General features: G+C 45.6%; 1 protein-coding gene across 4 annotated transcripts; it reads right to left on the reverse strand.

Moving 5' to 3' along the window:
* Positions 1 to 247: 247 nt before the first annotated feature.
* On the reverse strand, positions 248 to 27,912 carry C10H11orf24 (chromosome 10 C11orf24 homolog). Of its 4 annotated transcripts, none has more exons than XM_056354792.1 (5): positions 27,779 to 27,912; positions 23,026 to 23,137; positions 6,567 to 6,805; positions 3,395 to 3,511; positions 248 to 2,163 (listed from the first exon to the last, which is right to left on the reverse strand). In XM_056354792.1, the coding sequence occupies exons 3-5, from the start codon at positions 6,721 to 6,723 to the stop codon at positions 914 to 916; spliced, it is 1,524 nt and encodes a 507-aa protein (XP_056210767.1). In that variant the 5' UTR covers positions 6,724 to 6,805; positions 23,026 to 23,137; positions 27,779 to 27,912; the 3' UTR covers positions 248 to 913. The 4 variants fall into 4 exon arrangements, with proteins under 4 accessions (XP_056210767.1, XP_056210768.1, XP_056210766.1 ...); XM_056354793.1 differs by having other exon boundaries at positions 23,016 to 23,137; XM_056354791.1 differs by lacking the exon at positions 23,026 to 23,137.
* Positions 27,913 to 27,961: the final 49 nt, after the last annotated feature.

The raw sequence follows: 27,961 nt of genomic DNA on the forward strand, positions 1-27,961 counted from the left end.
ATTCAGTCCCTCAAGCTCACTAAGCAGCGGATGGGTTTGCATACCTGGGAGGCTGGCAGCATGCTGCTCTGCAATTACAGAAGCAGCACCCTGGAAGATGATCAGCATCTTCTGTGATACGTCCATCCTTCCACTGAGGTCTTCAAAGCCCGCATACTTGGAATCCCAAAGTACAGCTAATTTGCTTAAGACCCAAAAGCCCACTTTTCCACTTCTGAACTGGCAGGGACAGGAATGAAAACAGAAATGCAACAAGATATGCCCTTCCAGGGCCCCATTTATTAAGTGAATACAAAAATAAGATCATTTCAGTGCAGAGGCACAGTAATCCGCTCCATGGTGAAAAGATATCTTGGGTTAGCAGTAAACAGAGTTTACAATGCCTTGTAAACAGACCTCTTTACAAGCAAGAAGCATACTGAAACATGACACATGTTGGATTAAAAGTTCCCCGTTGCACCACTACTCCACACTTCTCATCTGGTGATTTCAGAGCACTTCGCAAAAGGTAAGAGCATCCTTCATTCTGTTTTCAGAGGAGCACACGTGAAACGAATGAGACACGTGGAATTTGCACTGTAAACTGTTGAAAGCGCCACAGCATTTTCTGAGGATGATGGCTTACCCCTTGTTAGGTTTGTTTTGCAATGAAAAATAATGGCCAAAGCTATAGTGCATTATGGAAGTTTTTAAAAATGACTTTTTTTTTTTTACAGCAACCTGTTGTATGGTTGAATAAAAATTACTCTTTTTTGTTTCTTAATACAGTACATGGCATTTCTCCTCAATTGCACTAGAAGCTAATTTGGAAGCACTTTCAATTTGTGTTATAGGCAAACAGGAAAGAAAAACAAGTCAGGCAGGCTTTCCATCTCCTTTCCATCTCTCTGCCCACTGTTTCATCCCCACCCTTTCACATCTCCGAGTCCACATACATTCCATTGATCAGGTAATCCACTTGTGTGTAATCCTTCTTCTTGTAGCTCTCATAGGCCTGCATAAGGAAAAGAACTATAACAGTTATGAAAAAACACGTACCAACTAAAAGCACTGCAAGAAGCGAACTTTTATCCACTAAGTACTGAGTCAGCGGCTCAGCAGCAATGAGAAGATACTCATTGTCTGTGTCCTCAGTTTCCACAAGGCTCGAAGCTGTTGTTTTGGGTGTATGTGCTGGAGCTATGGTTGTTGAAAAAACGTGAGATGCTGTCTTTATCTCATGTCCAGTCGTAGTTCCTGCTGTAGTGGCAGTAGTTATAACTGTGGTACCTCCTGTAGAGCCCAGAAGAGAAGTTGGTTTACTTAAGGATGTACTTGCTTCTGGCTCTGGATGGGGCAACGTAACGGCTGGCAGTGAATTCACAGAGTGAGAACTCTCTGAGGGGGTGAGTGTCGTGGCACGTGTGGAAGCAGTGGCACGTGTGGAAGCAGTGGCACGTGTGGAAGCAGTGGCACGTGTGGAAGCAGTGGCACGTGTGGAAGCAGTGGCACGTGTGGAAGCAGTGGAAGACGTTCCTGCATCCTGCAGGATGAGGGTGGTCAGCGTGCTTGGTGTCTTCAGGCCAGCTCCAGTAGTGGTGGGGCTACTAGAGCGGAGAGTGCTGGTGGTGGCTGGGTTAACCTGCGTGCTTTGAGGTGTCTGAGTACCTGCTTCAGGAATGGCACCGAGGGGAGCAGAAGAAGTGGGGGACAATACTGAGACAGAGTTACTATTTCCTGATTTTTCAGTGGTGGTCATAAGCTTGGTGACAGGGCTGGAAGTGGAAGCAGGGATGTTACCAGAAGTGGGAGAAGAGGCAGTAGATGACACAGCTTCAGCAAGGAGACCAGAACCTCCAGGGCCATCGGAGGCTTTGGCAGTTGTTTCATAAGCTGTAGTGAGGACAGATGCATTTGTAACGTTTGTTGTTACAGCTGTGGTGGTGGTGGAGGTCACTGTGGTGGTGACAGCGTTGCTTGTTGTTGGTTTTCTTGTATTCGTTCCTGCAGCTTCACCCTCAATCCCAAGCAAATGCCTCAAGTGAACCTTGGGAGTCCAAGCAGTTGAGGAAAACGCATTTTCCACGTTGTGTTGGTCAACTCGTGCATTCACCGTCCTCTCCTTTTCCAGTGGAGAGTTTTGGTGGTGGTACAGGACTGTTTCCCTTTTCCCATCAACCATTTCTTCAAAAAGACAAAACCAATGAGTTTCATAGGAATAAAACTCTCAAGCTCAAATCTGACCTTATACCCCCAACAAGCAAACCAGAACATGTATTCTGCAGTATGTGCAGAACAACTGGAATAAATCAGTCCTGAAATCAGCAAGAACATGAAAACTCAGGCCTCTGCTTTTATTACACATAATCCTTCTAGGGTTTTTTTGTGTGAGTTTTGGGGGGGGTTGTGGGGGTTTTTTGGTAGGTTTGGGGTTTTTTTGTTTGGGTTTTTTTTGGGTTTTTTTGCTACAGACCTCTGGCATTTGCCCAACCAGGGAATTAATTCCAGAAAGTGGGGGTGGGGGTGGACAATGAAGTATAGATCTACAACCCAGAAGCACATCATCAACAGAAACAGCGTTATGAATGCCAGCTCCTGAGAAGGCTCATGCTTTCAAAGTCACATAGCATTGACAAAGCCCTTGTGCTCACATTCAATATTTTCACTTCTCAAAACTGAGTGGATATTTCCACTTACACCTTCATACTTTGGGAGACTCTCCTTCACCACTAGTGATCTACATTTATAGTGATATAAATCCCACCTGCTTGTCAAAGGCCTGGTTGCTACGTTGCAGAGAAACCTTTGCCAAACCAAAAGAACCATGAACAAACTTTTTTTTTTAACTTGGGTACAACAAACTCTTGAAACATGCTTTAGAAGATTGATTCCCAAATTACTAGCAAGCTCTGTTTTGTTATCGTGTCACTTAATTAAGATTGAAGACCCTGGCACTAGAAAGTCACCATGAGCAATTGCTGCTATGGCTGCTCGGATTATAGAAGCAGCCGGCTGCCTCTGGCACAAAATCCTGGCAATCTCAAAAAAACCCAATGCCAAGACATTTTCCTTTCTCTTAAAAAACATAAATACATCTGTTACGCCTTTATTTTCCAAAGGACAGCGTGTGGAGTGAAAATGGCTTGAATGAATGATGTCTCCAGCATGGAGACAAACCGTTAGTAAAAGCTGGAGAAGTTACTCAAAGACAAATCACGCACATGTAAGTGCCAGAGCCCTTAGGAGGCTAGGGAAAGAGTATTTTCCAGTGAACTGACTTCACCTACAGAACCATCCTGCAGGCATTTCACAAGCCATCTCCCTCAGCTGAAAGCCAGTCAAGGTCTAAGGGTAGGCATTTAAAGCAAAGGGACCAGGATCCTGGATTTAACAGGAGCCCGAAGCACAGCATTACCTCCAAGCAGATCTTTGATGCCTTGTTCTCCAGCATCCTGGCACACGCTCAGCTGGTGACACTGCAGGAGGATGCAGTGATTCTGGTAGAGCACAGACCAGTTACACTGGTGGTCACCTGAAAACAGCAGAAAAAACAGGTTGTTGCACACAGGATACCAAACACTGCTTCATGGCTGCAATTAAAGAATTTTTTGAAAAAGCGACAGCTGGAAGGTCTAGCCTTAACAGATCCTGACTCAGCCTTAGTGAAAATAACTGGGAAGCCACTGAAATCAAATGTAGCAGCTGCAGCCCACCTACCTGCTTGTCTTCCAGTACCAACATCTAACAACAGGGATTCACTCACCCAGACAGGGACAAAGAGAGCATACTACAGTTTGGACCCATCAAAATGCTAGCATTTGTCTAGATGTCTTAACGAGGGGGGAAAAAACCCAAACAGGTAAGCTGAAACTGAGAAGACACCCATCTCATCCCCGACGGGAGACAGCTCTCACCTCAGTGCTTGGAGTTACATAGAAATTTATTCATTTGCTGAACAACGACACCATTAGCCACAGGAGCCATCACAGAAACTGTCTTTTAGTAAGTCAAATCCCAATGTAAGTAAATGAATTCATCACAGCAGGGAACTCTCTCTCCCGGCAGCCCTTCAAGCTCACTAACTTTTTTTCTGGGCATGCTACAGACACAAAGCCAAGCTCTGAGGGAAGGAATGAACCTCCTCTAACCAGTTCTGAGGAGACACCTCAATCACTGCGTCCAGTTTTGGGCTCCCCAGCACACAAGGGCAGTACTGACATACTGGAGCACATTTCAAGATGCTACTAGAATTCTGAGGGGCTGAAACACATGATTTACAGTAAAGCCCAACTCAACAACAAGGGGAAAAAAAATAGTTCCCACCACAAGGGCACTCAGACACTGGGCTGGGGACCACAGAGGTGGTACAATCTCCATCAGATCTTGAACAGCCAAGATCTAAGTCAGGTTTGGGGCAGAGATCCTGCCCAAATTATGCTATGATTTTATGTCGTATCACAGTAGCACGCAATTGATTTCTGGGGCACGTGCTGTTGACAAAAACCACAGATGATAACACAGTGCTCAGCCTGGGGTGAAGCAGATATGTGCCCAACTGACCACCTATCAGTGGATTAAAGGGAACTCAAGTGTATGGTAGGAGAAATTAATTTCTGTGTTTCGTCAGAAGTGTGAGAAAGGGCAAAGAACATGCCAATGTGGTACATATGGGTATATTTAAAGCTCTTAACTACAAAGAGAGTTACCCTGACTGAGGATTAAGGCTATGGGAAGCTTGAACTTTTCATTAAAAAAACATTTGCATTACCAGAGTTATTAAAAGGGCTTGTGGAAAATTTAAGAACTTGGAGAAATCGCTGTACCAACAACTGCAGTCTGCTTTGACAGCCCTAAGGAAACTAGCAAAGGTGGACTTTTTCTGACTTCGATAAAATGTTAGGAAAGCGACTGAAACCATTCAAAGACTTTAAAAAAAAAAAAAGGTCATTAAAAAGCAATAAAATTAAAAGCTTCAGCTCTCACAGAGCGCTGGAATTACAGCAGCAGCCCTTCAAGAAATTAAAATCCACTCCTCAGAAATGAAAACGTGTTTGGATGTGTCCCAATTCCCAACCTCACCCCGCATCCCTCACTGGGTAAGCCACGCTATTAGAAAAACACAGACCATCTACTACTGTAAATTGTGCTATTTATCACTTCTTGAGAAGGGGAAAACAAAAAACCAGCCGCATCTCTTGCACTGGCTACATGCCTAAGTTAGCCAGTTCAGAAAGGTCAAGAGACTAAAAAACTGGGGTCAGCATGGGTAAAGCACCCTGGTTTCTGCTGCCATCAGGATGGCATCCAGCGGCTCATGACTTCCCTGTTGCTCCCCAGGACAACCAGATAACCTCTGTTGAGCTGAGCTGGTGAGGATGCCCCTTGATGCAACTCCAGATTAAGGCTCCAGCTGATGCGTCCAATGCAAGATTCATGCAACCAGTGGTCCCTTTGTGCTCACTTCCAATTAGGAGACAGAAAAAAAAAAAAAGAAAAGAAAAAAGGACAAAAAAATAGAAAGCAGGAGGACAACAAAAGCTCTTCAGAGGCATTTTGAAAGGAAACCTCTGGAAGTGACAGCTGACAGCACCTTTTCTACCCTAACAAGATACCGGGAGGTTAAGATGACGTGCACAGTGCTTAGAGATTTTCAGGTGGAATAAACACGCAACGCTACAGACCCTTAGCGTCAGCGTAGTCAGTGTGAATGTGCCATCTCTTTAGGATTTGCCACCTTAAAAAGCAGAAGCTGAAGTTTTCACAGCTCTGGTGCCTGGGAAACAAACCCACTCATATTTTACCTCCTAAATAAAATGCTGAGTTTAGAAAGGTGCTTTTTTTCCCCACTATGAAGGGATGTCTCATGTTTAAAATAAAAGGTTTGAAATGACTGGGCATTAAAAAAAAGGCATCTTTATGATGTTCCTATCAATCTGACTGTCAGACATTCATCCACCTGAGCCAAGGTCTCATCACCACCACGGCATCACCAGTTGTTTGTAGGTGCTACAAGCTTTCACATGTGGCTAGATAAGATAGGTTCTTTCATAAGGACAACTGTGAAAGACTCATTTAGAAGTTTAATGGTTTTTAAAGACATCTCAGAGGTAGACAGCAAAAGCCTTCCATCTCCCCAGACTTGTTAAACCCTGTGCTTATTTGTAGGACACAACTGGTTTCTTCTAAGGCAGAAAAAACCTACACAAATACCAGTGAGCAAAGACTACTCATTCCAGTACAGCTGTCTACAACAGCACTATTCACTTGCAAACATCTGGCAGCATGGAATAATCATTCTTCAAGTCAAGGGCCCTAACACCGGTTGCACACTACCAGTGCACACCAAGTGCACAGGCACGCTGTTCCTTACAGAAGCTAGAAGGCCCCTGGGAAACAGTGATTCTGGATTCAATTTAACCAATAAAAGCTGCCAGAAGTTATTTAGCACCACAGGACTGCAGAGAAGCCATAACTGTAATTGTCTGTAAAGAATTGGAGTTAAGAAAGATAGTTGTCAGGGGAGCAGAGGAGACCTTTAAGGAACAGAAAATCCAGCTGTAATTCCAGCCAAGGGACAAGAATCTCACCTGAAGCACCTGGGCTTTGACAAGCCTGCCTGCACTGCTTCTCCGTTGTAAGCCTGCTTATTCGCACTACGTGGACTTTTCTCCCTTTCAGGACAGAAAGCCTCTGTTCACATATACAGAAGGAAATCAACAGGAAGAATACAAGAGCAGTCCACATCTTCAGGGTTGGTCTTGCAGGGAGGCTTCTCTTCCCAGGAGCAATTCTTTCTTATATCACTTCCAGATCCACTGCAATATACCTATTAAAAAAAAATCAATTTATATCTAGAGAATGTTCTACTAAACACACTCCCATCAGCAGAAATAAAAAAAAAAAAAGTACAAAAGGCAGGCCAGTATCACTACACACATCATACAGGCAATGACGTAAAGGCAGGAAGAGAGAAGACCATTCCCAAATTCATGGAGAGGCTCTTTCCTTGGAAAGCGTACTTTGCTCTTCTTCCCTTAGGTCCCAGTGGAGAACAGCTCAAGTCAAAAGCACCATGTACAACACCAGACTCAAAGCCCACAGGTGTACAGCACCACAGACGCGACTTCATTTTAGTTTACTTATTTTAAAGCCCTGATTGCCCCCCACAAAACAATAAACAGGCAATGTCTTTCTTCATTACCAATGCACACTAACACTGTCCCAGTGGATGGCCTCTCATGCTTTAAGTCACTGGAGCAGCTTCTATTGACTTCAGAGCAGGTCACCAGCTCTGGTGATCTGGATTTACCCTTGTTTCCAAGACTTTCTAAAGCTTTGTATCAGCTTCCAAACAGCTCAGCCCAGACCAGACCAATTTTAAGTCTTCCCTAAGTAGTTTTCAAGGGCAACCCTCTTCCTCACCACCGAAGCAAGCTTTAGTCCTCAACCTGCAGTTACGAACAGAAATGTCATGGCCTTCAAAGAGCGTTGAGATTCAGCTTCACATGATCTCTCAGAGGTGTACACGATGACTGCAGTTGAAGATGCAAAGGAGTTCACAACACAGCATGAGCAGCATGTGTAAGTGGTATAAATAGCATAGTGAAAAACATCCACAGCCATCAGTGACACACTTAAGACTGCAATTTAGCCACCCACGCAAGAAGTTTTGCCCTGGGCTCTCAACTCCAGCCCCAATCATGCTTGTGAATTTAAGAATCTAAGAAAAAGCCTTTCCCTCCACCTCCAGGAAAGCCCAAGATAATGTTTATTAGTTTTGACTCCCAGACTGCAACATTTTGATGCTTCATACTTTCTGTTTCCAACTTTTTCTTCTTGTTCTATGTCCTAAAGCCCCAAACTATGTAATAGATTTTTAGCCTCAAAACCACCCTACCTGGAAAAGGGTGAAATATAAACAGCTACCCAAAGCTTTGGAGAGGGCACACAACACACAGGTCCACATCGGAATACCGAAGAGTCAAAGATGGGGACAAAGCCTGATACTAAAAGGCAGTGCCCCAAATTCAGCATCCCTTGTCACCCTGCAAGTTGCCTAAGGAACTCAAAGCCTCCTTCCTGCTCTTTTATTTATTCTAGTAAAAAGAGTTGGTTTGCCTGTTGAAAACAGATGGAGCATTTATACATCATCTGCTTTCCCAGAGAGCCAGGGAGCCCAAAAGGACCAGACCGTACCTTCCCCACTAACCTTAGCTCATGCATCCCTCTGCAGCCTTCTCCCTGGAGTAAGCGTGCACGGCATCACACTAATTCTGTGCAAGTAGGTTTCTCACTGCAGCCAAAACTTCATGCCTGGCTCATCCCACCTGGCAGCTGGATATATTTCTACATCTGACCTGACAGCAGAAGTCTTGGTGGGGAAAGGCAGCTCACCAGCCCCATCTAGTCCTGTGTACCAGAGACTGCGCCAGCGTCCTGGGGTCTCTCTCTCATTTCGGGGTCTCTCTCCCATTTCTCAGGGCACAGGCACAGCGCAGACCGACTTTGCTGGTTCTTTCCCACCACCTGCCCTCCCCAGCCCACCTCAGAGCGAGCTGAAAGAACCAGTGCAGGAGAGGAGGGCGACGCACAACCACAGCCCCCGCCATGCGGTACACAAGCATTAGATGCTTAGGAAAGCAGCCCCATGTTTTCGGCAGGGATTTGTGTTATTCAGCCCAGAACTTCAACACTTTTCCCTCTGTTCTGAATTGCAAGGCGCTTCCACAAGTGTGCCTCAGCCTTTAGCATGCTTCTACTGTCACTCTTCGCATATGTTGTAATCTAATTATTGAAAACTCCAGTTGACAAGACGGCAAGCAAGGGGGAAAGCAAGCGAAGATGTGAAATACTCTGTCCACACTAGATTTTCCTAGAGCGGACAGATCACCTTTGCTCACAGACAGCAAGAGTTTGCTTTAAACTCCAAACCTTCAACTTCAAGCAAGTGATTTGTGTTCCCTCGCAGACACTACAGGTACCTCACCAAGACACTCAGAACACCCTTTGTCAAACTGCATTCCCACCACGATATGCAGAAATAAGGGCACTTTTGTAAAATTCACAGGCAGAGATTCAGTAAGTGGTATCTAACCCACAGAAAAGAAAAAAAAAAAAACATCATGAAGGGTAGATTTTCTATTTTAAAGAGAGTCTGGCTGCTTATGTTTGCTGTCCCTTTTCAAGGTAAAAGGCTTACAAGAAGCGATATTTTATAGCTCAAGAAGCGACCCTGAGAATAAATTGGCTGTGCAATAATGTATGCATTTACTGTTTTAAAGGAAATGGTGAAAAAGAACAGCACCAAGTACAAATGCAGAGCACACTTATTATAGGGGTGGGGTCTTCCTACCTTTACACACAGGTAAAGGTACACATCCTACCTTCCTAGTTATACTAACCAACCCTCAAAGAATAAACACCTTCCACCGCGTTTTGGAAATGCAGATATAGCAGCGTTATATCTGTGAATAAATACCATTATTATAGTTAAAATCTCAGTCTTTTAGGACAAACAAAATAATCTTAATTAATCTCAGCTGACCCAAGAACTGCATACACTTGTCAGGTCAGGTGTTGATCACGCTCTGTGCCTAGAAGGTGCTGCACTAGCATAGCCATCTGTCCCCTATGCATTTGTATCCCCAGCCACATTAACCCACCAGAAGTCCTTCCCATCACAGCTGAATTTGGTCCTACTTGACTGCCACAGAGGAAAATAAAAGCCCAGTAAATGTCCCTCACCTCTTCCAAAGCACTGAGCAGCCTTTCTGGATCAGGCCAGCACCAGTTAAGGTGGACATGCCGAGCTCAGACGCGAGAGGTCTGTCTCCTTTCCCTCTCACTAAACACGGTCTCCTCAGGGGCCAACCGATAATCCTTCCCCCAAGGCGCTCAATACAAACTTACAAGGTTAAAATACATTTAAGTGTTCTTTAGCCAATTATAAAAATCCTTTTACAAATTGAGCGAGACCACGAAGCAGACAGATGCGATACACAGGCTGTCAGTGCAGCAGACAAGCAAACAGCTCATTTCCACGTCCAGTGAGGTGATAACCAGATGCAGTTGTGCCTTAATGCAGTCCAGATGATGCCCGAGATGATGTATTAAATATTAGAAGCTCCAGCCAAGTGGTTGGGGGTGTTCTGCCTCTTCCACCTTAGCACTATTCCATACATCCAGAACAAGAGTTGCAATTACTTGCGGGTCACTTTTCCCTACTTAACAACTGCCTTCCATAATTACAAGCTATAAGCTTTATTTCTGCCTTCCTATCACACTTCCAGCCAGTCCCATACGGCTCCATTTGTACTCAGAGACCCCACTGAGCCCCCACCCCACACGCCTACATCCCAGAAAAGCACCAGCTAAAGCTGCTTCTCCAGATCGTGTTGCTCCCCAGAAGGAACCATCCTCTGGCTGTTGGAGACAACACAAAGGAAGAGATGAACACTACTGTTCCCATCAGAATTAATTTTGAGAAATCAGGGCAAAATTCACTCTTTGAGCACTACCTTCTCCATCTGTAGATATCCCCAAAGAAATTAAAAGTCCAACCAAACCACAAAAGATAGCAACAAATAAAATCTGAGAAAGGATTACACTCTGAAAAGTGCAAGGTTTACTTTACCGTCTGTGGCTATAACTCAGCAGGGAACAAGCACGCTGGAAAACCAGAGTAACTTTGAGTCAACAACTGAATGAGTGATGACTTTGCAATGTACACACACATCCAGAGGGCATTGCCTGCTGGGTTTCAGAAGCCTCCCTCCCTTCTTGCTGATCTCCCTGTGCTCGAGCCAATAAATTTGTGAGGACAAAAAAAATCCAAAGCATTATTTCAAACAATATCGATTGGGGTGATGTGGCAAGTGAAGCCTTTGGAATATAAACCGCTTGCTTCCATGCTCTCCCAGGCAGCCTGAGCTGCTCCTGGTTAAGCAGCTGCAAAGTGCATGCAGTGATTGCACCAGGGCAAAAGGACAGACAAAAAAAAAACCCACCAAAAAACCATGAAAGAGGGAGTGTGTGTGTTAGAGATCACACGTACAAAGTGAGCAAAGCAAATCATATAGGGCAACACATGCTCCTTTGAGCTGTCAAAGAACCAGCATGCACTGCCCCAAAATTCATACTTACAAGCATGTGTAGAATAGGTCGAAGAGCTACAAAGAAATATTCTATCCTCAGTGTAACAACAAAGCAGGAAAAACAAGGGTGGGATACCTTTCGCAGACAACGATGCTTCTCTCCCATCAAAATGAGAAGGCATAAGGCCTGTTTTCAACTTGCAGTTGCTGCTAAACACTTCATTTGTTGTCAGCTCTCAAAACAAGCGCTATATTTCACTCTAGAAAAATAGAATTAAATCAGATTTTGCTAAGGGAAGACAAGTACATCTCATTTTGCGAATCGAGGCTCGAATGCAGGAGGCAGGGAATCTGTGCTGCAGTCTTGAGAAGTGTTTGGCTTCGCAGACTTATCTCCAAGGCTGAAGCTGCACATGTGGATAGGTCTGGAGATGGAAGGGGCAGCACCAAGGCACCTGAGGCTGACCCACTGTCAGCTGAGCACAACCAAGTGAAGTTGTATTATTCTCCAAACAGCAGCTTCACAGCCATTAAAGTTCCTTTGGCTCCCAAGGAAAATTAATGACAAGTTACAAAGCTGTTTCCACAAATTGTCACGTGCTATCAACAATGAAGGATGAACTGAACAGAGACTGTGAAGCAGGGACATGTTAGATATGACAGGGGAGGAAACATGTTACTAGGTCCTTGGTCTGGACAAGTTCCTTTGACTTCAGCACACAAACATAGCATGAAGTGTTCCCACTTCCTTAGAAAACCCAGAATACAATGGTCAAAGGTCCATTTGCTGCCCCAATACAGGCTCTCCATGTCCCCACCATCTCCGGTATTAACAAAATGTTCCTCTGGGAGGACGACCGAGATGGGACATGCACAGTTCTGTACTTTCAGAGGGAGTTTTGAAAGAAAGTTACCTCACAGACATCAGCCAGGCTAAGATGGTGACCAGCAAGCTGGATCTGATAAACACCTGGGGCTGACATGAGTCCAGCAGAGCATTCCAGGTTGCTCAGCTCCAGTGACAGGATGTTCTGAACATGTTCTGAAACACCATTTGGAGAAGAAACATTCTTCTGGACCTGAGCTGGCAATATCACCTACATTCCTTCTCCTACCACACAACTTCTGCAGTTGGCCACTTGAAGAAGAGTTGTCACATCCCTCCACGTTCGCAGGCACACTGCTTGCTGCAGCAAGCACAACAGGGGTATTGGATGGGCAGCGGTTTGGTCTGTTGCTGCCTTTTCTGACATTTCTCCTGATACACGTCCACACACACACAAAAAATATTTGATAAAATACTACAAAGCCAAAAAGTCCACTCAGACTGCAGCACGTTGGACTCTCTTAAGAGCAACAGCCCAATAAGCAAAAGCATTTTAATCAGGCAGCCATAAAGTTATACATCTTCTCCTCCCCTAAATATGAACCACCTTCTTCAGTTTGTAGCGTAGTCCCCATGTATGACTGAGTCTTCCACCAACCTGCACGACACACACGCCACAGAGTGACTGCAATGCCTACAGCAACACCTACAGGCTTCAGGGAATGAGCCAAAAGATGCCAACAGCTGCAAATGATGAAATCAAGAGAACAGAGACAGCATCCTTGCTCAGCGCACCCAACACACCCTCTAGATTCACATCTGACTAACTTAGATGGGAGTTATTAAACCAGAGAGCAAGGAATAATCCAGTGTCACTGAGCAGACAGCCTCTGAGAAGGCTGCTGCATCCTCGGGAAGATTTGGTGTGGAAATGGTGCTTTTTAAAAGAAGTTTGTAGCTGCTAAAGTATTTCTCCAGCTGCCACATATTAACCTCTGCAAGAAAATAGATTCTTCTGTTCGTAAGCAGCCAAACATAATAGATCAGGACCTTTAAGATGTTCTGCGTGAATAGAACAAACACCTTAAAGTCTCTTTCAAAGAGGCAGAATCCCAAGTTTTGCTGAGAAACTGCAATCGCACCTTGACGACACATGAAACTTTAAGTATAGAGCACTTGAGGCTCCGTGCTGACCAAGGCACGTTACGCTCTGCAGGGCCAACGCTGAGCAAGGCTCACAAGGAGCAGCCACCACACTCCCACAAATGGAACGGAAAGCCATTCCACGCAAGACGTGGATTAATTGCAGGCTCCAAACAGCAGACCTCATTAGTGCAGATACTCAAGTGCAATATCCTTCAGGTTCAAGATTTTCAGCAGCTTGCTCAATCTTCCTTTCCCTATGGGGAACCCAGGGAGGATGGAGGTTTTGGTGGTGAGAACCCATGCCTGACAGTGACACAACTCAAGCTCAGGCTCCTTCCCCACTTCCATCTTCCCGTGGAAGTGATGCAGGGTTACAGATTCAAAATCTGGGGCACATTGATAGCTGCACTGGTTTTTGTGGGTTTGGTTTTTTGGGTTGTTTTTTTTTATTTTATTTTATTTTACCAGCTTTACCCATCTCCATCTTTCTGTGCCTTGGTCCCCCCCACCCTATTCCTGTCTCAGGACACAAGGTACAGCTTATGCATTTGTTATCCCACTAACGAGGACAGCCCACGCTGGCACCATTGAAGCTTCACTGCCATCACACTTCGCCTGAGCAAACAAATGTTCAAGCCTAAAACCCCAAAACCAGCATCACCCATCCATCATCCTTTCTCACCCATATTAGCGCCGCGTTCTGCAGTTCAGATGGTGAGAAGAGCTCCTCAGCAGGAGGCTTTTCCTGGGAAAAATGACCCAGCAGCCATTTCACTTATGAAAATGTGGCTTGTTTCGGAATATCTGAAACAATCCAGTTTTAATATAAAGAAAAATGAACTGCCAAAGGCTAACTGCATAAAGATGTGACTGGACAATAAATCTGTCGACAAAAATACCTCCAAGCTATAAAAATGTGTGCTATGGCTCAACCTTCCCTGGTCTGGTCCACACCCAAAGCGGCTAGCAAATTTTCAGACATGCTGCTGTCTCATGGAAATGGGACATCACATGCAGGGCATTTCACACCACGTGCTTCAAATTAAACAGCTTTCAACAAGGCTCTCAAAGGAACCATCCCAGTGGGCTCCCACATGAACTCTGCAGCCATTGAGCTAATATAGAGCAAAGGAAATCAAGAAGGGTAGAAGGCAAGGTCAGGATTGTGGTTTCTCTAAGTGCCTGCAGAAGCGTGGGTGCTTCATGCTTGCTCAGAGATGGCATTAGAAGCTGGAACCAGCACAGTGTACGTGCACAGGAATAAACCATGTCCCAGGTGCTATTCAATACAAAACTGCCACGTTCGGAGCTAACAGAGACTTAAAAAAACCCAGCGACTTCAGCATGAAGGTACAATTAACCAAGTGTTACTTTTGGAGCAAATAGAACTGCCGTTGCGTTAAAGTCTGGTCACCCACCCACCACCTGCCCTGCAGAATTTTACCCCAGTCAGCAATTTCTTGGTAATACAGGTCAAGTTAAATTTCACTGAAGTTGTTAGTTCCAACACTATTTTTCACTCCAGATATTTTTTAATAAAACATTATGCCCCTCTATAGGTTCACGTAGCCATAATGCTAATTTTAGGTGTGTCAAAAGAGAGGACATTTCTCCATGTAAAACACAAGGTTGCGCAAGTTTGCTCAGGAATTGAAGCCTGTGCATGGTTTTCAGTAGGCTTACACAGAGCAGTGATGAGACCCTATGTCACAAAAGCATCGGGCAATACTGTGAAGAGCTCAGAAATGGAGAAGAAAGTTCAGACAGCCTGGACACAGCCAAAACATGGTGCCAGTGCAACGGCTGAAGGGGAACTTCTGCTCAGCACTAAAAGAACTGCAAGAAAGGAAAGCATTTTGGCTACAGGATCTTTGTGCATATCCTGAAATATGAAGATTTTTTAAAAAATTGTATATATTTAAAAAGATACATGCCTCCACCTCTGGTTAGCCTTACGAGCAAAACAACTTGAAGGCTCCCACATTATAGGAGGTTTCTTCTTTCTAAGCTAAGAACTCCCGTTAAAGAGCAAAGGTAGCTTTATGGAAAGTCTGCCAGGTGAGATGCAGCAAAAAGACATTCCAGCTTATCACAATGCTGTATGATACCAAGGAGCTTTTCCCCATATATACGTTAGCACAAAGCAAAAGATTCTTCCCAAACTCTCCAAGCCAGGAAGCCATTTATAGCAGTATCGAATGAAGGTTGCTGGCACATGCCTCCCCGCTTTGTGATTTTGACAGCTTGAGAGATGTGGAAATCACAGGGCAGGGTGGGTGGGGAAGCTTAGCCAAGTCTATTTTTTTCCAAACAAAGAGATAATCAAACACAGTAGCAGCTCTCCTCTAGGTTCCTCATAACCAGTAGGTCTCCAAGTCATGCGCCATCCTGAATTTAAAATTATGGGTCATCAGAACCTAGAGGGAAAACTCCCTTCCCTCTCCTTGCTCTCAGGGGTGTCTGTGGCTGCCAAGGCAGCATCTGTAGAAGTGCTTCAGCCCAGCTCTTGGGTCTCATCTCCCACACAGCAACAGGGCAGCAGCCGTGCTTTCCTGCCTCGTTCTAGGTTTCCTCTTTCCAGTTTCAGAGGAACTTACTTGAGCCCTGATGCTGATTAATAAGTCAAAGTAAAACAAGCTTGGTTTGAGCTCCAAGCTCTTCCAGTCCAAAAAGCCCCTTATTCACGGAAGAGAGACTGCACAAGCAGTAGCAGGTTCTTCTGAACTTTTCTGAGCTCAGTACGGAAGGTGTATCTGTCTATCCATCTGCCTCTGATGCTGCTAATGAGGACTCCAAAACCATTCCACAGGGTTACCTGAATACCATGGGCATCTACAGCCAGTCAGCAGCACAGCTCACCAAGACAGATTACCACAAACATCAGTTTAATTTATACCAAAGCCATGGAAGTGAAAAACTGCATGTTTTCCCATAATGTCCCTTGTGTTCTATATTTCAGTGGCTAGATGGGGTCCAAATACAGACATTTTCTGAAGCATTCTTGGATGCCTCAGTGCTTATCTCAATTTTTGCTCAGCAGTACAGCAACATAATATGGGAAAAACAAAGTTGAAGCCTCTCTCTCAACTCCTAACACCTGAACTTGAAACAAAAGCAAAGAGGTTATTCTTGCTCTTCTAGACGTTGTGACCTAAAAGCAGCAGCACAGCCTGAACCCATTAGAAAGTTCTAGCTACTGACTTTATGCCAAATATGCTCTGATCCTGTAATGAGGAGGAACAGTTAACTAGGAAAGCCAAAATACCAACAAGATCAGCCCATTCTGGTCCAAAGATGAGCTCAGCATACACAACACACTCAGAGAGAATTCTACAGCTATCTTTTAAGTGACTGCATGGGTCAGAGGAGCAGCAGTCGCCTCTCCTCCTCAGGTTCCCTCTCTATTTTGAAGTTTAGTGGAGAACCGGTGTCTTCTAAGGACTTGGTGAAGGGTTCTTTGTGGAAGGCTGTGGTCATCTCAGTAAGAAGCTGGAAAGCAGCTTCCCAAGCTGTTTCTGGTCAATCTAATGCCAATGCTCCCTTCCAAAAGGCCAAAAATTAAAGAAGCAGAGAAAGTTAGCTCCCCTAGCCTTAAAGCACGGTTGGGCACAAGGTGACCTGGGAAAGGAATATGAAGGAAGACTGCGACTGATGCCAGGTTTTCACTTTCTTCATTAACAACCGGTGGGCATCAGGCTCCCGCAGTATGAAGCTGCTGACTTTCAAAGACAAGAGAAAGAAAGAACATTTCCACTGAAAGTTGGGCGACAACCCTCAGCTCTCCTCTGCGATTCCAAAGTTTACTTCTGCAGACCCCGAAGCACCTCCTTAAAGGGGGTACCATGGCCTTTCACACAGAAATCAGTCTTTAGGCTTATAAAGCAAGAGGCAACAGGGCAACTCTCAATCTAGCAAGGATTAAGTCCTAGAAAACCCGTCACAGTGCTAAAAAAAAAAAAAGTGTGTTTGCTTTTAATGGAGAAAAGCCTTAGCATGCTCCACTTCAGGAAGAATGAGCTCCAAGTGGGACCCTGTGACAGTACCTCTCCAAGGCCAGAAGCTGTGACTGAGTTGCGTGTCCGTTAGCTAGCATGGTTAGCCTGCACCTAAAGCCAGCAACAGGCTCTAGCCACCATCAATGAAACATTTGCACCACCTCTTCTTGCCTATAGAACGTTTATGTATTTAGTGAAAGCATGACATCGGCCTAGAGCTGTGTTTTCAGGTTGACATTGTATCAGAGACCTTTCCGTCAGCAAATTATTACCCTAACGTCAGTAATCCTGAGGACTTCAGAAGGCAGAGTGGAGATCATATTCAAGTGAACCACCATGAAACAGAAGGGTTCTCCGTCAGAAGATGCTCTGCTGCTGGTCCATGGTCCCAGTTCAGAGCGATGATACCAGAGGCACACAGGGAGCATGAGAGCAAGGCACAGAGACACCATCTCCCCTACCAGCTGCATCTCAAGCAATGCAAGCACCCACAGCAGGTTCTAACAAAGCTATAATAACAACTCGCACTTCAAACTCACTCATTTTCCAGACAGCCTAGCTGTAACTGAACAGTCAAGTACTTTTCGCATTCGGTGGAAGAACATTCACGAGTTTCATTTCGAAGTGTGAAGAAATCACAGGCTTCCTCTGCCCTAGAAAAATAGCACTTCTGCCTCTACCATCTTCCCAATAAAATCCAGCTCCTGTCTCAGCCTCTTGGGCATCTGAGCCACTTTACAGGAGGACACTTCCATTTCAATTGCCTGAAACAGTATCATGAGAAAATGTGCCCAAGCAGATAACAGAGCAGGAAAAGCACCCTGCAGTGAAGATTAGATGATGTTCACAGCATGGACTGGGGTTTTGTGGGGTTGGGTTTTTTTGGGGTTTTGTTTTGTTTTATGGCAGGCATCTGAAGAGGAATTACACGTCAAATCTTGCTTACCACTGATAGGCCAAGATGGAAAATTTTCTCTTCCCACATGCCAACATCTACAACATCAATCTCTAACCACTCAAACTGCAAGCCCAGCATTTCAGTCTTTGCTTTTTAAAGGTGCTGCACATTTCCTTTACTTCCCTCCAGCAACAACTTTCCTGGAGACAAGAAAAAAATACTGAAATAAATTTGCACACGTATTTTATTTACAAATTCTCCCCTTCATCCAGACATCCTTTATGCAGATGAATCGCCATACAAAATCCAGCGTGATAGCTGTATGTTTGTTGGATGCCATCCACTCTATCTTGCTCAGAAACAACTGTAAATGTGAACGCTTGAGCATGCTGTGGGGTATACCTAATGAATCACAATTTTGGAGTGTGTATTTTAACTCCAGAAGAAACCTCTGCAGGTGTAATCTTACTGATTTCAATATGGTTCAGCAAACAAATCTGTCCCAAGGCACGCAATAACCTAAGAGCTCACTCATTCAGCGGAAGGGTTTGCAGTTTTCGGTCTGCCCCCAGGGGACAGCTTGCCCACTCCACAGTTCGCGTTACATCTGGCTTCACTTTCAGAGGGGTCAAAGACCAAGTGGAGAACATACCACCCAGAAAGAACTGCTCGCTAATATTGACAAAACCTGCAGGGGGGAAAAAAGCACAACCAAAACCCACAAAAAACCACATCTCACCAGCATTTTCTGTTTATATATTAATATATATCATTCAGATATTCCTTACAGGGATGGATCACCAGCACCAGAAATCCATTTCTGTTACAGCTGTTTATTTGCTGAATGTATTTCATTGCATCAACACATATCCAGCCTCCAGACATTACCAGCTTTTTCAGAGCCTAGAAATCCTTGCTCCCTTTGCAACAGACTGAAAAGCAACAAACAGGAATCTATGAATACACATATCCAGTCAAAAGCTGTTTGCCACATAGAAAATGAAACAAACTTTCATGCCTTTGCTTTTCAAGTCAGCTGGTACCAAAAGCCATCTGCATTACAGCTCCATCCAGGCCACTTGCTTCTCAAGCCCAAGCAACAAGTGTCCCTGAAGAACGTTATCAGTGTCCCTGCCTCAGGCAGCAATTCTTCACACACACAAAGCATGTGTTCAACTTTATATGCGCGAGTAAGTCTAGCAGAACTAGCAGAACCTGTGACCCACATAAAATTAAGTCAGGGAACCATTGGCAGGCTCATGACATTGTATTCCCTGCTGGCTTCACTGCCCAAAACGTGCCCGCTAGCCAGGCATACCTCAGACATAGCAATGCACTGCAGCCACAGCACATACCTACTGCTGCCACCTCAGAGATGGTCACTGTAGCCAGAACACGCGGATCCTGCCTTGTCTACACAGCAAATACAAGCTGTTGGCCATCTATCAAAAATCATCATCAAAGATGAAGATGTAATTGTTCTTGGGTCAGTTATCACCCTGCTTCATGGAAGAGTCAATGTAGCTTCTGTAGAAGGAAATTATCCTTCATATCTAAAATCTTCGAGGCTACTCATTACATGTGGATTTGTATAAATGTTTTTGGTGAGGGACCATTTCAAAGTTCTAATGCAAACTAAGATGCTGTTGGCTATAAAGAAAAGCTTTAGCGTGGACTGCTAACTGATTAGAATAGAAAACAAAGAGCAGAAAGAAGCCATAGGTTTTCACGAGGACAAGCAGCCACCAGTGAAGTTCCAGTTACCTGTGCTGGGGCCTCTGCTATTCAATGCACACAAAAGATTTGAAGGGAAAGAGGACAGTGGGAAGATACTGGCTTTTAACTGAACTGCCAGAGGGTCTCACGATACCAAGTGCTGGGGAACAATGTCTCTACCCAGCACTCCTTATCACTGTCAAAGACAATACTGTACTAGACAGACCTCTGCTTCTCCCTCACAGTCCACTAACCTGGCGCAGTAAGCTGACTGATGAACCAGCCCTGCAGCTCTTATGACCAAATGTCCACTGCACCACTCTCAATAAAGGCCCAGAAGCAGCTTTGTCCAGCAGAACTGGACATACAGTTCAGATGACAAAAGCCAGAAGAAATTCCAGAGACATGTGAACCTGCAGACCACGCAAACCAAGTTTATTTTGTACCAGGTAGCTTGGACAGTTATGACTTCCAGTTAGACGTTAAAGAAGCTCTCTGCACATTTTTTATAGAGTCACAGGCCGGTTGAGGTTGGAAGGAACCTCTGAGATCATCTGGTCAAACTCCCCTGTTCAAGCAGGGCTGCCTATGGCCAGTTGCCCAGGTCCACGTTCAGATGGCTTTTGAGTATCCCCAAGGATGGAGACTCCACAGCCTCCCTGGGCAACCAGTGCTAGGGCTCAGTCACCTACACTGTGAGAAAGTATTTCCTGATGTGCAGAGGGAAAACCCTGTGTTTCAGTTTGTGCCCATCGCCACGGTTGAAAGAACACCCTCCCTTCAGGTATTTATATACCTTGGTAAGATCCCCCAGAGGGATCTCTTCTCCAGGCTGAGCAGCCCCAGCTCTCCCAGCCCATCCTCACAAGAGAGCTCCCCAGAACAGGAGTCACAACACCAATTCAAGAACAGAAGCCTCTACGAATGCAGAAGCGAAGGGCAGTTCGTACGGACAGTTCATACGTGAGATGGCTTAACTCACTGCCAGGAAGAACAGTCACGTTCAAGGGCATGTGCTCCACCTTACTGTTGGGGGTGAGGTGGTCTTCACCCACAGCACTTACACTTCCCATTCCTGAAGCAGCTCTGCACAGCGGTACCACCTTCAGACAACGCAGGAGATGCTGCTCTTGTAAACAAGGCCATTTCCAGGCATGGAAAGCATCTGAAATACATTGGGCTTGGCAGTTCTACATCAGCCCAAGCAAATAGTGAAAGACACCGTATCATCTGTATCGCAGACCAGGGAAGATACCACGACTAACCCACAAAAACCTCACTATAAAAAGAAACTGGAAAGATTAAATAGGTTTTGTGTATTTTGTAAAGCTTTACACAATCAGGATTCATTACCAAAAAGGACTAACAACAAAAAAAAAATGTTTGAGGAGGGAGCATGCTTGCTCTTTTCAAAGCTGGTCTCACGTTTTCACGCTCAGTCTCAGCACTTTCCATCACGTGCATGAATGAGATATTTTCCAAACAATCTTTTTTTTTAAAATGAAAACTGGGTATATACTAGTTTCTTTAAAGGAGGGAAGCACATTGCTTTTTCTTTAAGCCTCATCAGGTCAAAGGGTGTCAGAAACCCACATGAAGATTCACAGAAGTTGCTATGAAATCCTAGTGACAACATCATCTTTGCAGATCAGCCAGGATACAAAGGGCTTTAGAGACAGTAAGAATTTATAACTTGAAAGAAAACTGGTCTCATCGGGAAAAAAAATCCTTGATCAGCTCAGCTAAGAAAGGCAGAAGAAGTGCTTATAGCAATACCTTTTGTTTATTAATGTAATAATTAGATTAGCACCCATTTACTGCGGGTAGAGATCTAGGAGTAAATGCTCTTTGCTTGGACATGGAGAATTTCAGATTACCACTGGGAACTTCTCACCCATCAGAAACTCCCATCCTTAACCCCCTTAATAAGCCAGTCTCCTGTTCATCTTATGGCAAAAAAAAAATCTAAAAAAATAGAAAGCTGCTTTTCCACCGTGCTCTCCTTTTTTAATTAGATATGGGAACTGAAGTCCAGGTGCTACTGTCAGCAAAAAGACACACTGATGACACACAGTTTCATCAAAAAGATGATGATGTAAAGGAGCTTTGCTGACACAAATATACCAGCACAATCTTTGTGACACGGGTCAGCCCATAGCACAACAGGTCCCCAGTTCAAAAGAGCAGAATGTAGATGAGACAGACCAACCCTCCCTTATCTCAGAAGGTGGAAAGAGAGGCACGAGAAGCCCGAGTCATTTGTGTACAGCTGTAGGAGGAACTGGTGAAAACTGAGTCTCTTGAAATCCAGCTTAGTGCATGAGCTACAAGACAGTCTACTTTCCCTACGAAAGCATATATTTAGTAAGAGTGTCATTAAAAGCATCTCAAGAACATTCAGAAATACCTGCTGTGGAGTTTGTCTTTTCTGGAGGAAGGGGGGAAGAGGAGCATTCCCATAACACAAATCACATACAAATCAAAAATGATTAATCAATAGTAAGATTCAGGGGATGATATACATTGAGAAATGAGGAAGTGACCAGGCAGCATAAACGCATTAAGTAGTCTTCTCTCCAGTTAATGGCTTGCTTGATCTTAAATGGATCCCCAATATTTCCCTTTGACCAGTCTGCATTCACAACACTTCTATCTTCATTCCCTGTTCTTCAATTTATTCATTAATAGGAATGAATTTTGCCTTCAGTGATCTGCACATGCTCAGTTCCCGCTGACTTCTACAAAATTTCCCCCTACTAGTGGACTTGTTCCACAACAGTTTCAAATTTGTCCAGAGGGAGCAAAAGGAAAAAAAAAAATGGAGTGTAGAAACTTGCTAGGCAAACACTTGTAACTGTTTTCTTGCTGTCAGGAATTATTGCACCTTTAGGGGAAACCAAAAGCCAATAAAAGCCTGGATACAGTAGGACTACAGCTGAAAGCATAGGAGGAAAAAAATAAATGTGTAAAGTATTATTGTATGCAACCAAAGAGCCACTTCTCCAAGACTGTCAAAGCATTTTCACAAAGACATGGCAGAGTGGAAAGGTTTATCCTGCTTTTTGATACAGAGAAGCCAAAGAAAGAAAGATAGAGAAGACGACTCAGCAAAAGAACATGCTTAATCCTATTAAAATTAATGAGATTTCATCCTGGCCTCCACACATAAGTTGTATTGGGAGTTTAACTTAAGTGGATTTAAACCCAGATTCAGTTAAAGTGCTGCAAAGTCTCCCCAAGCCAAACAAGTATAAATCCAACACAAATATACATACAAAATTCAATTTAAATTTCATCAAGTCACTTTTTTCTTGCCCCCCACCCCGCCTTTTTTTGAATTTTTTTAAAAAAAAAATTCTAACCCCAGTGCACCTTCTCTATCTGAAGTATGTGCTCCAGCATTTTGCTGAACTATTGCATAAGCAGTTCTCCAGGCCTGGCACGGGGTCAGCTGGAGCTCCGGGAAGGCAATCCCAACGCCCTGCTGGACAGTCAGAGACAAGAGGGTCATCATTAGCAGAAGCAGTGATGGAGAGGCAAGAGGGTCATCATTAGCAGAAGCAGTGATGGTCATGAAAAAGACTTGCTGAATGTCTCAATAAATAAAACCAGAATGGCCCTTGTACACAGATAACCTCCCCTTCCCTCTCTGTGTATTTAGGGAATAACAGAGGTAGCTACGGGGGCTTGGACATGCCCCAGCCATGTCTGCAGAGCACAGTTTAGTTGTCCTTTGGGGGACACAGCTCAACTGGGGCTCCCCAGGCAAAAGTGACAGGAGCTGTGGCAATGGGGACAATCCAGGCACGCAACTGCAGCCTGCCCCGACGGCGCAGACCTAACGTCCTGCTCAACCGGAGAACCCGGCTGGCTCCTCACGCCAGGGCAAGATGCACAGCTGGGCTGGGGGCCCCGCCGCATGCACGGCCGGGCAGTCAGTCCAGCTGGCTGCAAGTAAACAAGTACCCATATCCCTGGCGCTCTGCCCTCCATTCCTGTCTTCATACCACATTGTCCGACAAGAAAAACAAACAAGCAAGCACCCCAAGTGCTTTCCAAATGGTTAACACATTATCACGTGAACTGGGAGGAAAGGCTGCGACAGAAAACCCAGGCTCACGCTCATTCCAGAGATCTCGCGTTCTGCAAAGTGCATTTGAAAACTAGCTCTGCCACCACAGCGATGCAGCCATCAGGGAGCATGTTGCAGGCCCATCCTGCCCAATAACACTGCACAGCGTCAACTACTCTGTGTCAGGGCAGTGGCACTGCCACCTCTCAGCACTGAAAACCAAGATCTGATCCTTGAGGCCAAGCCCACAATGGCCAAGAAAAACAAAGCCAGCAAAGGCAATGGAAGACCACCATAAGTTTTGGCACCCACACTGATCAATACTCAAAATTGCCCAGAGGAGACCTCATTTCAGTGATAATCATAATAACGGCACAGCAGAGCCATCAGCTAAATGCAAAGTAACCATGTATACATCTGAAGAACCAAAGCAACGAGGAAGCCAGACAGCACAATAGCAAGCAGCCAAGTGGTGCTCTACACACCAGCAAGGGAAGCGTGTGGTTCCACCGAGTATTAAAACCCACTTCTGCAGTCCTTGCCGCTTGCTTTTGTTGCATAAGTTGTTCACAGGAACACGCAGTAATGTCCATGCAGACATTCCTCCAAGAAGGGTGTTCCCATAGCATACCAGTGATAAACTGTCCTCTACTGGATTAACTGCTGCGCCACAGGCACCCTGGACACCCTACCTGCACGGTGATCTCCTTGGATTGTCAGAAGCTGGAGGAATGCGAACATTTCCAAAGTGCACAACTGGGTCCTGCCTGCACTCATCTTCAACATCACTACGGCCCCTGCAGCGCCAGCAGCATCCTTACACCCCAGCCACCAACCCACGAGCCCTGCATGTCAAAATTGTGCAAAGGGAACCACAACTTCAGTCCAAAGGAGCAGAAATGACAGGAAGAACAAATAGGTTAAGCGCTTGCTACCATCCAGAGAGAAAGGGTTCAATCACAGTTTACTTCACAGGACGACTTGGCTTCGAGTCAAAGTCAACAGCCCTCTGGGAGTTGTTCCCAGACCCAAACAGGCCAGGAATCATTGACAGTGGGGTCTGACGAAGGGTTACACCTGCAGGACAGGCTGCAAGCTGGGAAGGGAAGCAACCTTGCTGATCCAGAGTGCACAGTGTCAGATGGCATCCAGCCACACACAGGAGGGATATTGCCCTCCCAGTCCTTTTACAGGTAGGAGGGAAAAAAGCCACAAAGATCACCTAGTCTGGCTCCTGGTGCAGCAAAAGCCATGGGAGTTTCATCCAGCAATTACTGTGGGCAGGGGGGAGGTGGGATGGGTATCTCACCTACCACACAAATGAACTTTGTACCAGCTCTGTGTTCATAGGGATGAACACCCCCTTCAGAGAGGCATCTGAACCCAGTTTAACCCCTTCAAAGGGCAAACGGCCAGCTGGTGTGGATTGCCATTGCTCTGCAAGGGGGCCAAAGCAATGCACAGCAGCTGAGGATCTACACGCAAGTGCCAGCGAATTGACTGCTTTTTCCTCTGACTTCCCCAGTGCGTAATTGCCCTTGCTATTAGAAGTTTGTATCAAACACAAAGCAACAATTAAAGGGCAACAATAAATCTGAACCAGACATTAGCAGCGCTTGAACACACATATATGTGGGGCCCAGCAAAGAGCGCAGACAGGTCAGAGCAGAGGGGTCTGAGCATGGCTGTTGAGCACGCGCATGCAGGCAATGTAGAAGGCAACCATATGGAGATGAGGGCTGCGAGGAAATGCATATGCATGACACCCAACCATCCGCAGGACTGCTCCGAGTCCTAAGCCCAGCATCACTCAGGACACACGTCAGCCAGGATGAAGCAGGCGCTGTGATATGTACCTGGCTCGTGGGTACACAGAGGAGCAACAAGTTCATTTCTCCTACATCCAAGTCCCCTGTAATTTTTCACTGCAAATACAGTGGCACAGACTCCTGCTGGGCCTGCTTTATGGTTCTTTCAGTTGATAAAACTACGTTCAAGTGTGGATGACAACACACAGAACACATGCTGTGTTAACACTATGTGCCGGAGCATGAGAAGACACCAGCAGAACTGTATATTAAAACTTTTTTCCATGAAGCTTTTATGTATGCCTTTTTGAAAAAGGAAAAAAAAAAAAGAGGGGGGCAAGAAACTCTACCCAAACAAATCAGTTCTTCATGATTTCTTCAAGCAAAGTTTTGGACATTTTCAGCACGCGCTGTTTTAAACAAACACCTTCATTCCTTAATGCCCCTGTGACATTTTCCCTTGAAAATTTACTCAGTCAAGTACAACTGAGAGTCAGCTACTACATTTAAAAGTAGCTACATTACCTAACCTTGTAATCCAGGGTATGCAGCCAGACATTTCAAATACATTATCAGGCCTTCAGTATGGATGCTTTCCACCACTGAAACTTGAAATTTCACTTGCAAATTACTCCCATCACCTTTGAAAACTCTGTGCCGGGAGACTTCCTTTAGAAGGCAGAGGCTGCAGGTTGCATGGATGTGCCAATTAGAATTTCAATAGCAGATAACCAGATGCAAAGTCTGTTTTCTGGCAGATGGGTTTATAAATCCGGCAGGGAATTTGCAATAAAAACAAAAAATAAAGATGTTTGCACCAACGTGTTAAGAGGTACATAGCCTGGAATTTCCCCCAGAAAAGTACAACAGTATGTGTGTGTATACATATAGATTATATATATATAAACTAGAACCAAGCAGCAAACATGCACAGCAAGTGCATTAGTCTCCTACAGACATGAAAGCTAATAAACATGGATAGATTCCCTCTAAAGTATCCACTACCATGTAATGGGCTGCATTAACATACACAGTAGAAGATTATTATGGTAGGTAATTAAGATTAATACAGTAATACATGCACTTTTGAGAAAGAGACACCACATCAGCATGCACCTTGTAACCGAGTTTTCAAATCTACTGATCAGCCATGCACTCTGAGGTCTAAAGGGCACCAAGTGCTCGCTATCAGATAGCACCTTTACCTCACCCAGCAAGGCTACAACTTAGCTCAGGGCAGGGAGGATTAGTGTCTCTACGGGTTTGCTCCTCCAGTAAGCAGTCAGTTAACTCACTTTATCAGGAAACAGGAGCGCCGTTGCGTGACCAAGCCTGGCAGGGATTCAGGCAGCCAGTTGTAGGACATCCAGGCACCTTACTTGACAGGATTTTGAGACAGGATTTCTCTTTGCTAATCCTAGAAGTCAAAGTTTGGGAGACTGCAGAGGAGAAAGTTCAGGGATTCACAGAATCCACCAGAACAAGATCCGCTGTGACAGGATCCCCCCACAGGGTGCTGTACGCAAGGGCTGGGTGGAGGAACACTATTTATTCTGCCCACCATGTACTGGATCCCAGCTAGCACCTTGTTAACATGGCCCAGGGAATGATGAAACCTACCGAACCCGACGAAAGAGACTTGGGTACCATACCGCATGCAGCAGGGCCCCGCTTCCAAAGGCGACCTCAGCTGTACACACTCGACGTTATTTACTCAGACACGATATATTTTGACATATCCGTGATGCCATGCATAAGGGCGACCTGCCACGGACACCCCATTTTTTGGGGTGGTCCAGAGGGCCTAAACCCGCCACGTTTCAGACGGTGACCGACTTGCTGAGTCAATCAGCTCTCCTCCCCGCAACGAGACGAGCTCCCTGCGCCCCCACCTCCCCAGGAACAGACCCTCCGCCGACCACACACGCATCGCACTGCAGGGAGCGCAGACCCATCGCTCCCACCATTGCTGGGGGCGGGGGGATACAATTTATTCGCAAATTTACACGCAACTTCCCGCGACGAATGTATTTGCAACTTATGTGGCAGTTTACGGGAAGGGCTGCGGAGCTTCTGCTCCCCACCCAGGCCGCGGCCCCCGTCCCGCCCGCGGTCCGCAGCTGTGCAAATGGACACCCACCCCACGGCAGCCCCCCACCACGGAGACATCCCACCCATCCCCGTTGCCGACTGGCACGGCGCACCCCCCGCTCCCCCAGGCCGAGGGCGAGCCGGCCGTACTCACGCCGTGGCGGAGGGCAGGGCCGCTGTGCAGAAGAGGCGCTCACCCCGGCGGAGGCGGCCAAGCCGCCCGCCCCGCTGGCGCGGCCCCCCCGGGGAACCAGGCAGCCCCGCCGCCCGCTCCGCGCCACATGCCACGGCTTCGCCCCGCCCCGCGCCCGCCCCTCCTCCCCTCATTGGCCCGTCT

The sequence above is a fragment of the Falco biarmicus genome, chromosome 10 (assembly GCF_023638135.1).
Source record: "Falco biarmicus isolate bFalBia1 chromosome 10, bFalBia1.pri, whole genome shotgun sequence".
Classification (NCBI taxonomy): Eukaryota; Metazoa; Chordata; class Aves; order Falconiformes; family Falconidae; genus Falco; species Falco biarmicus.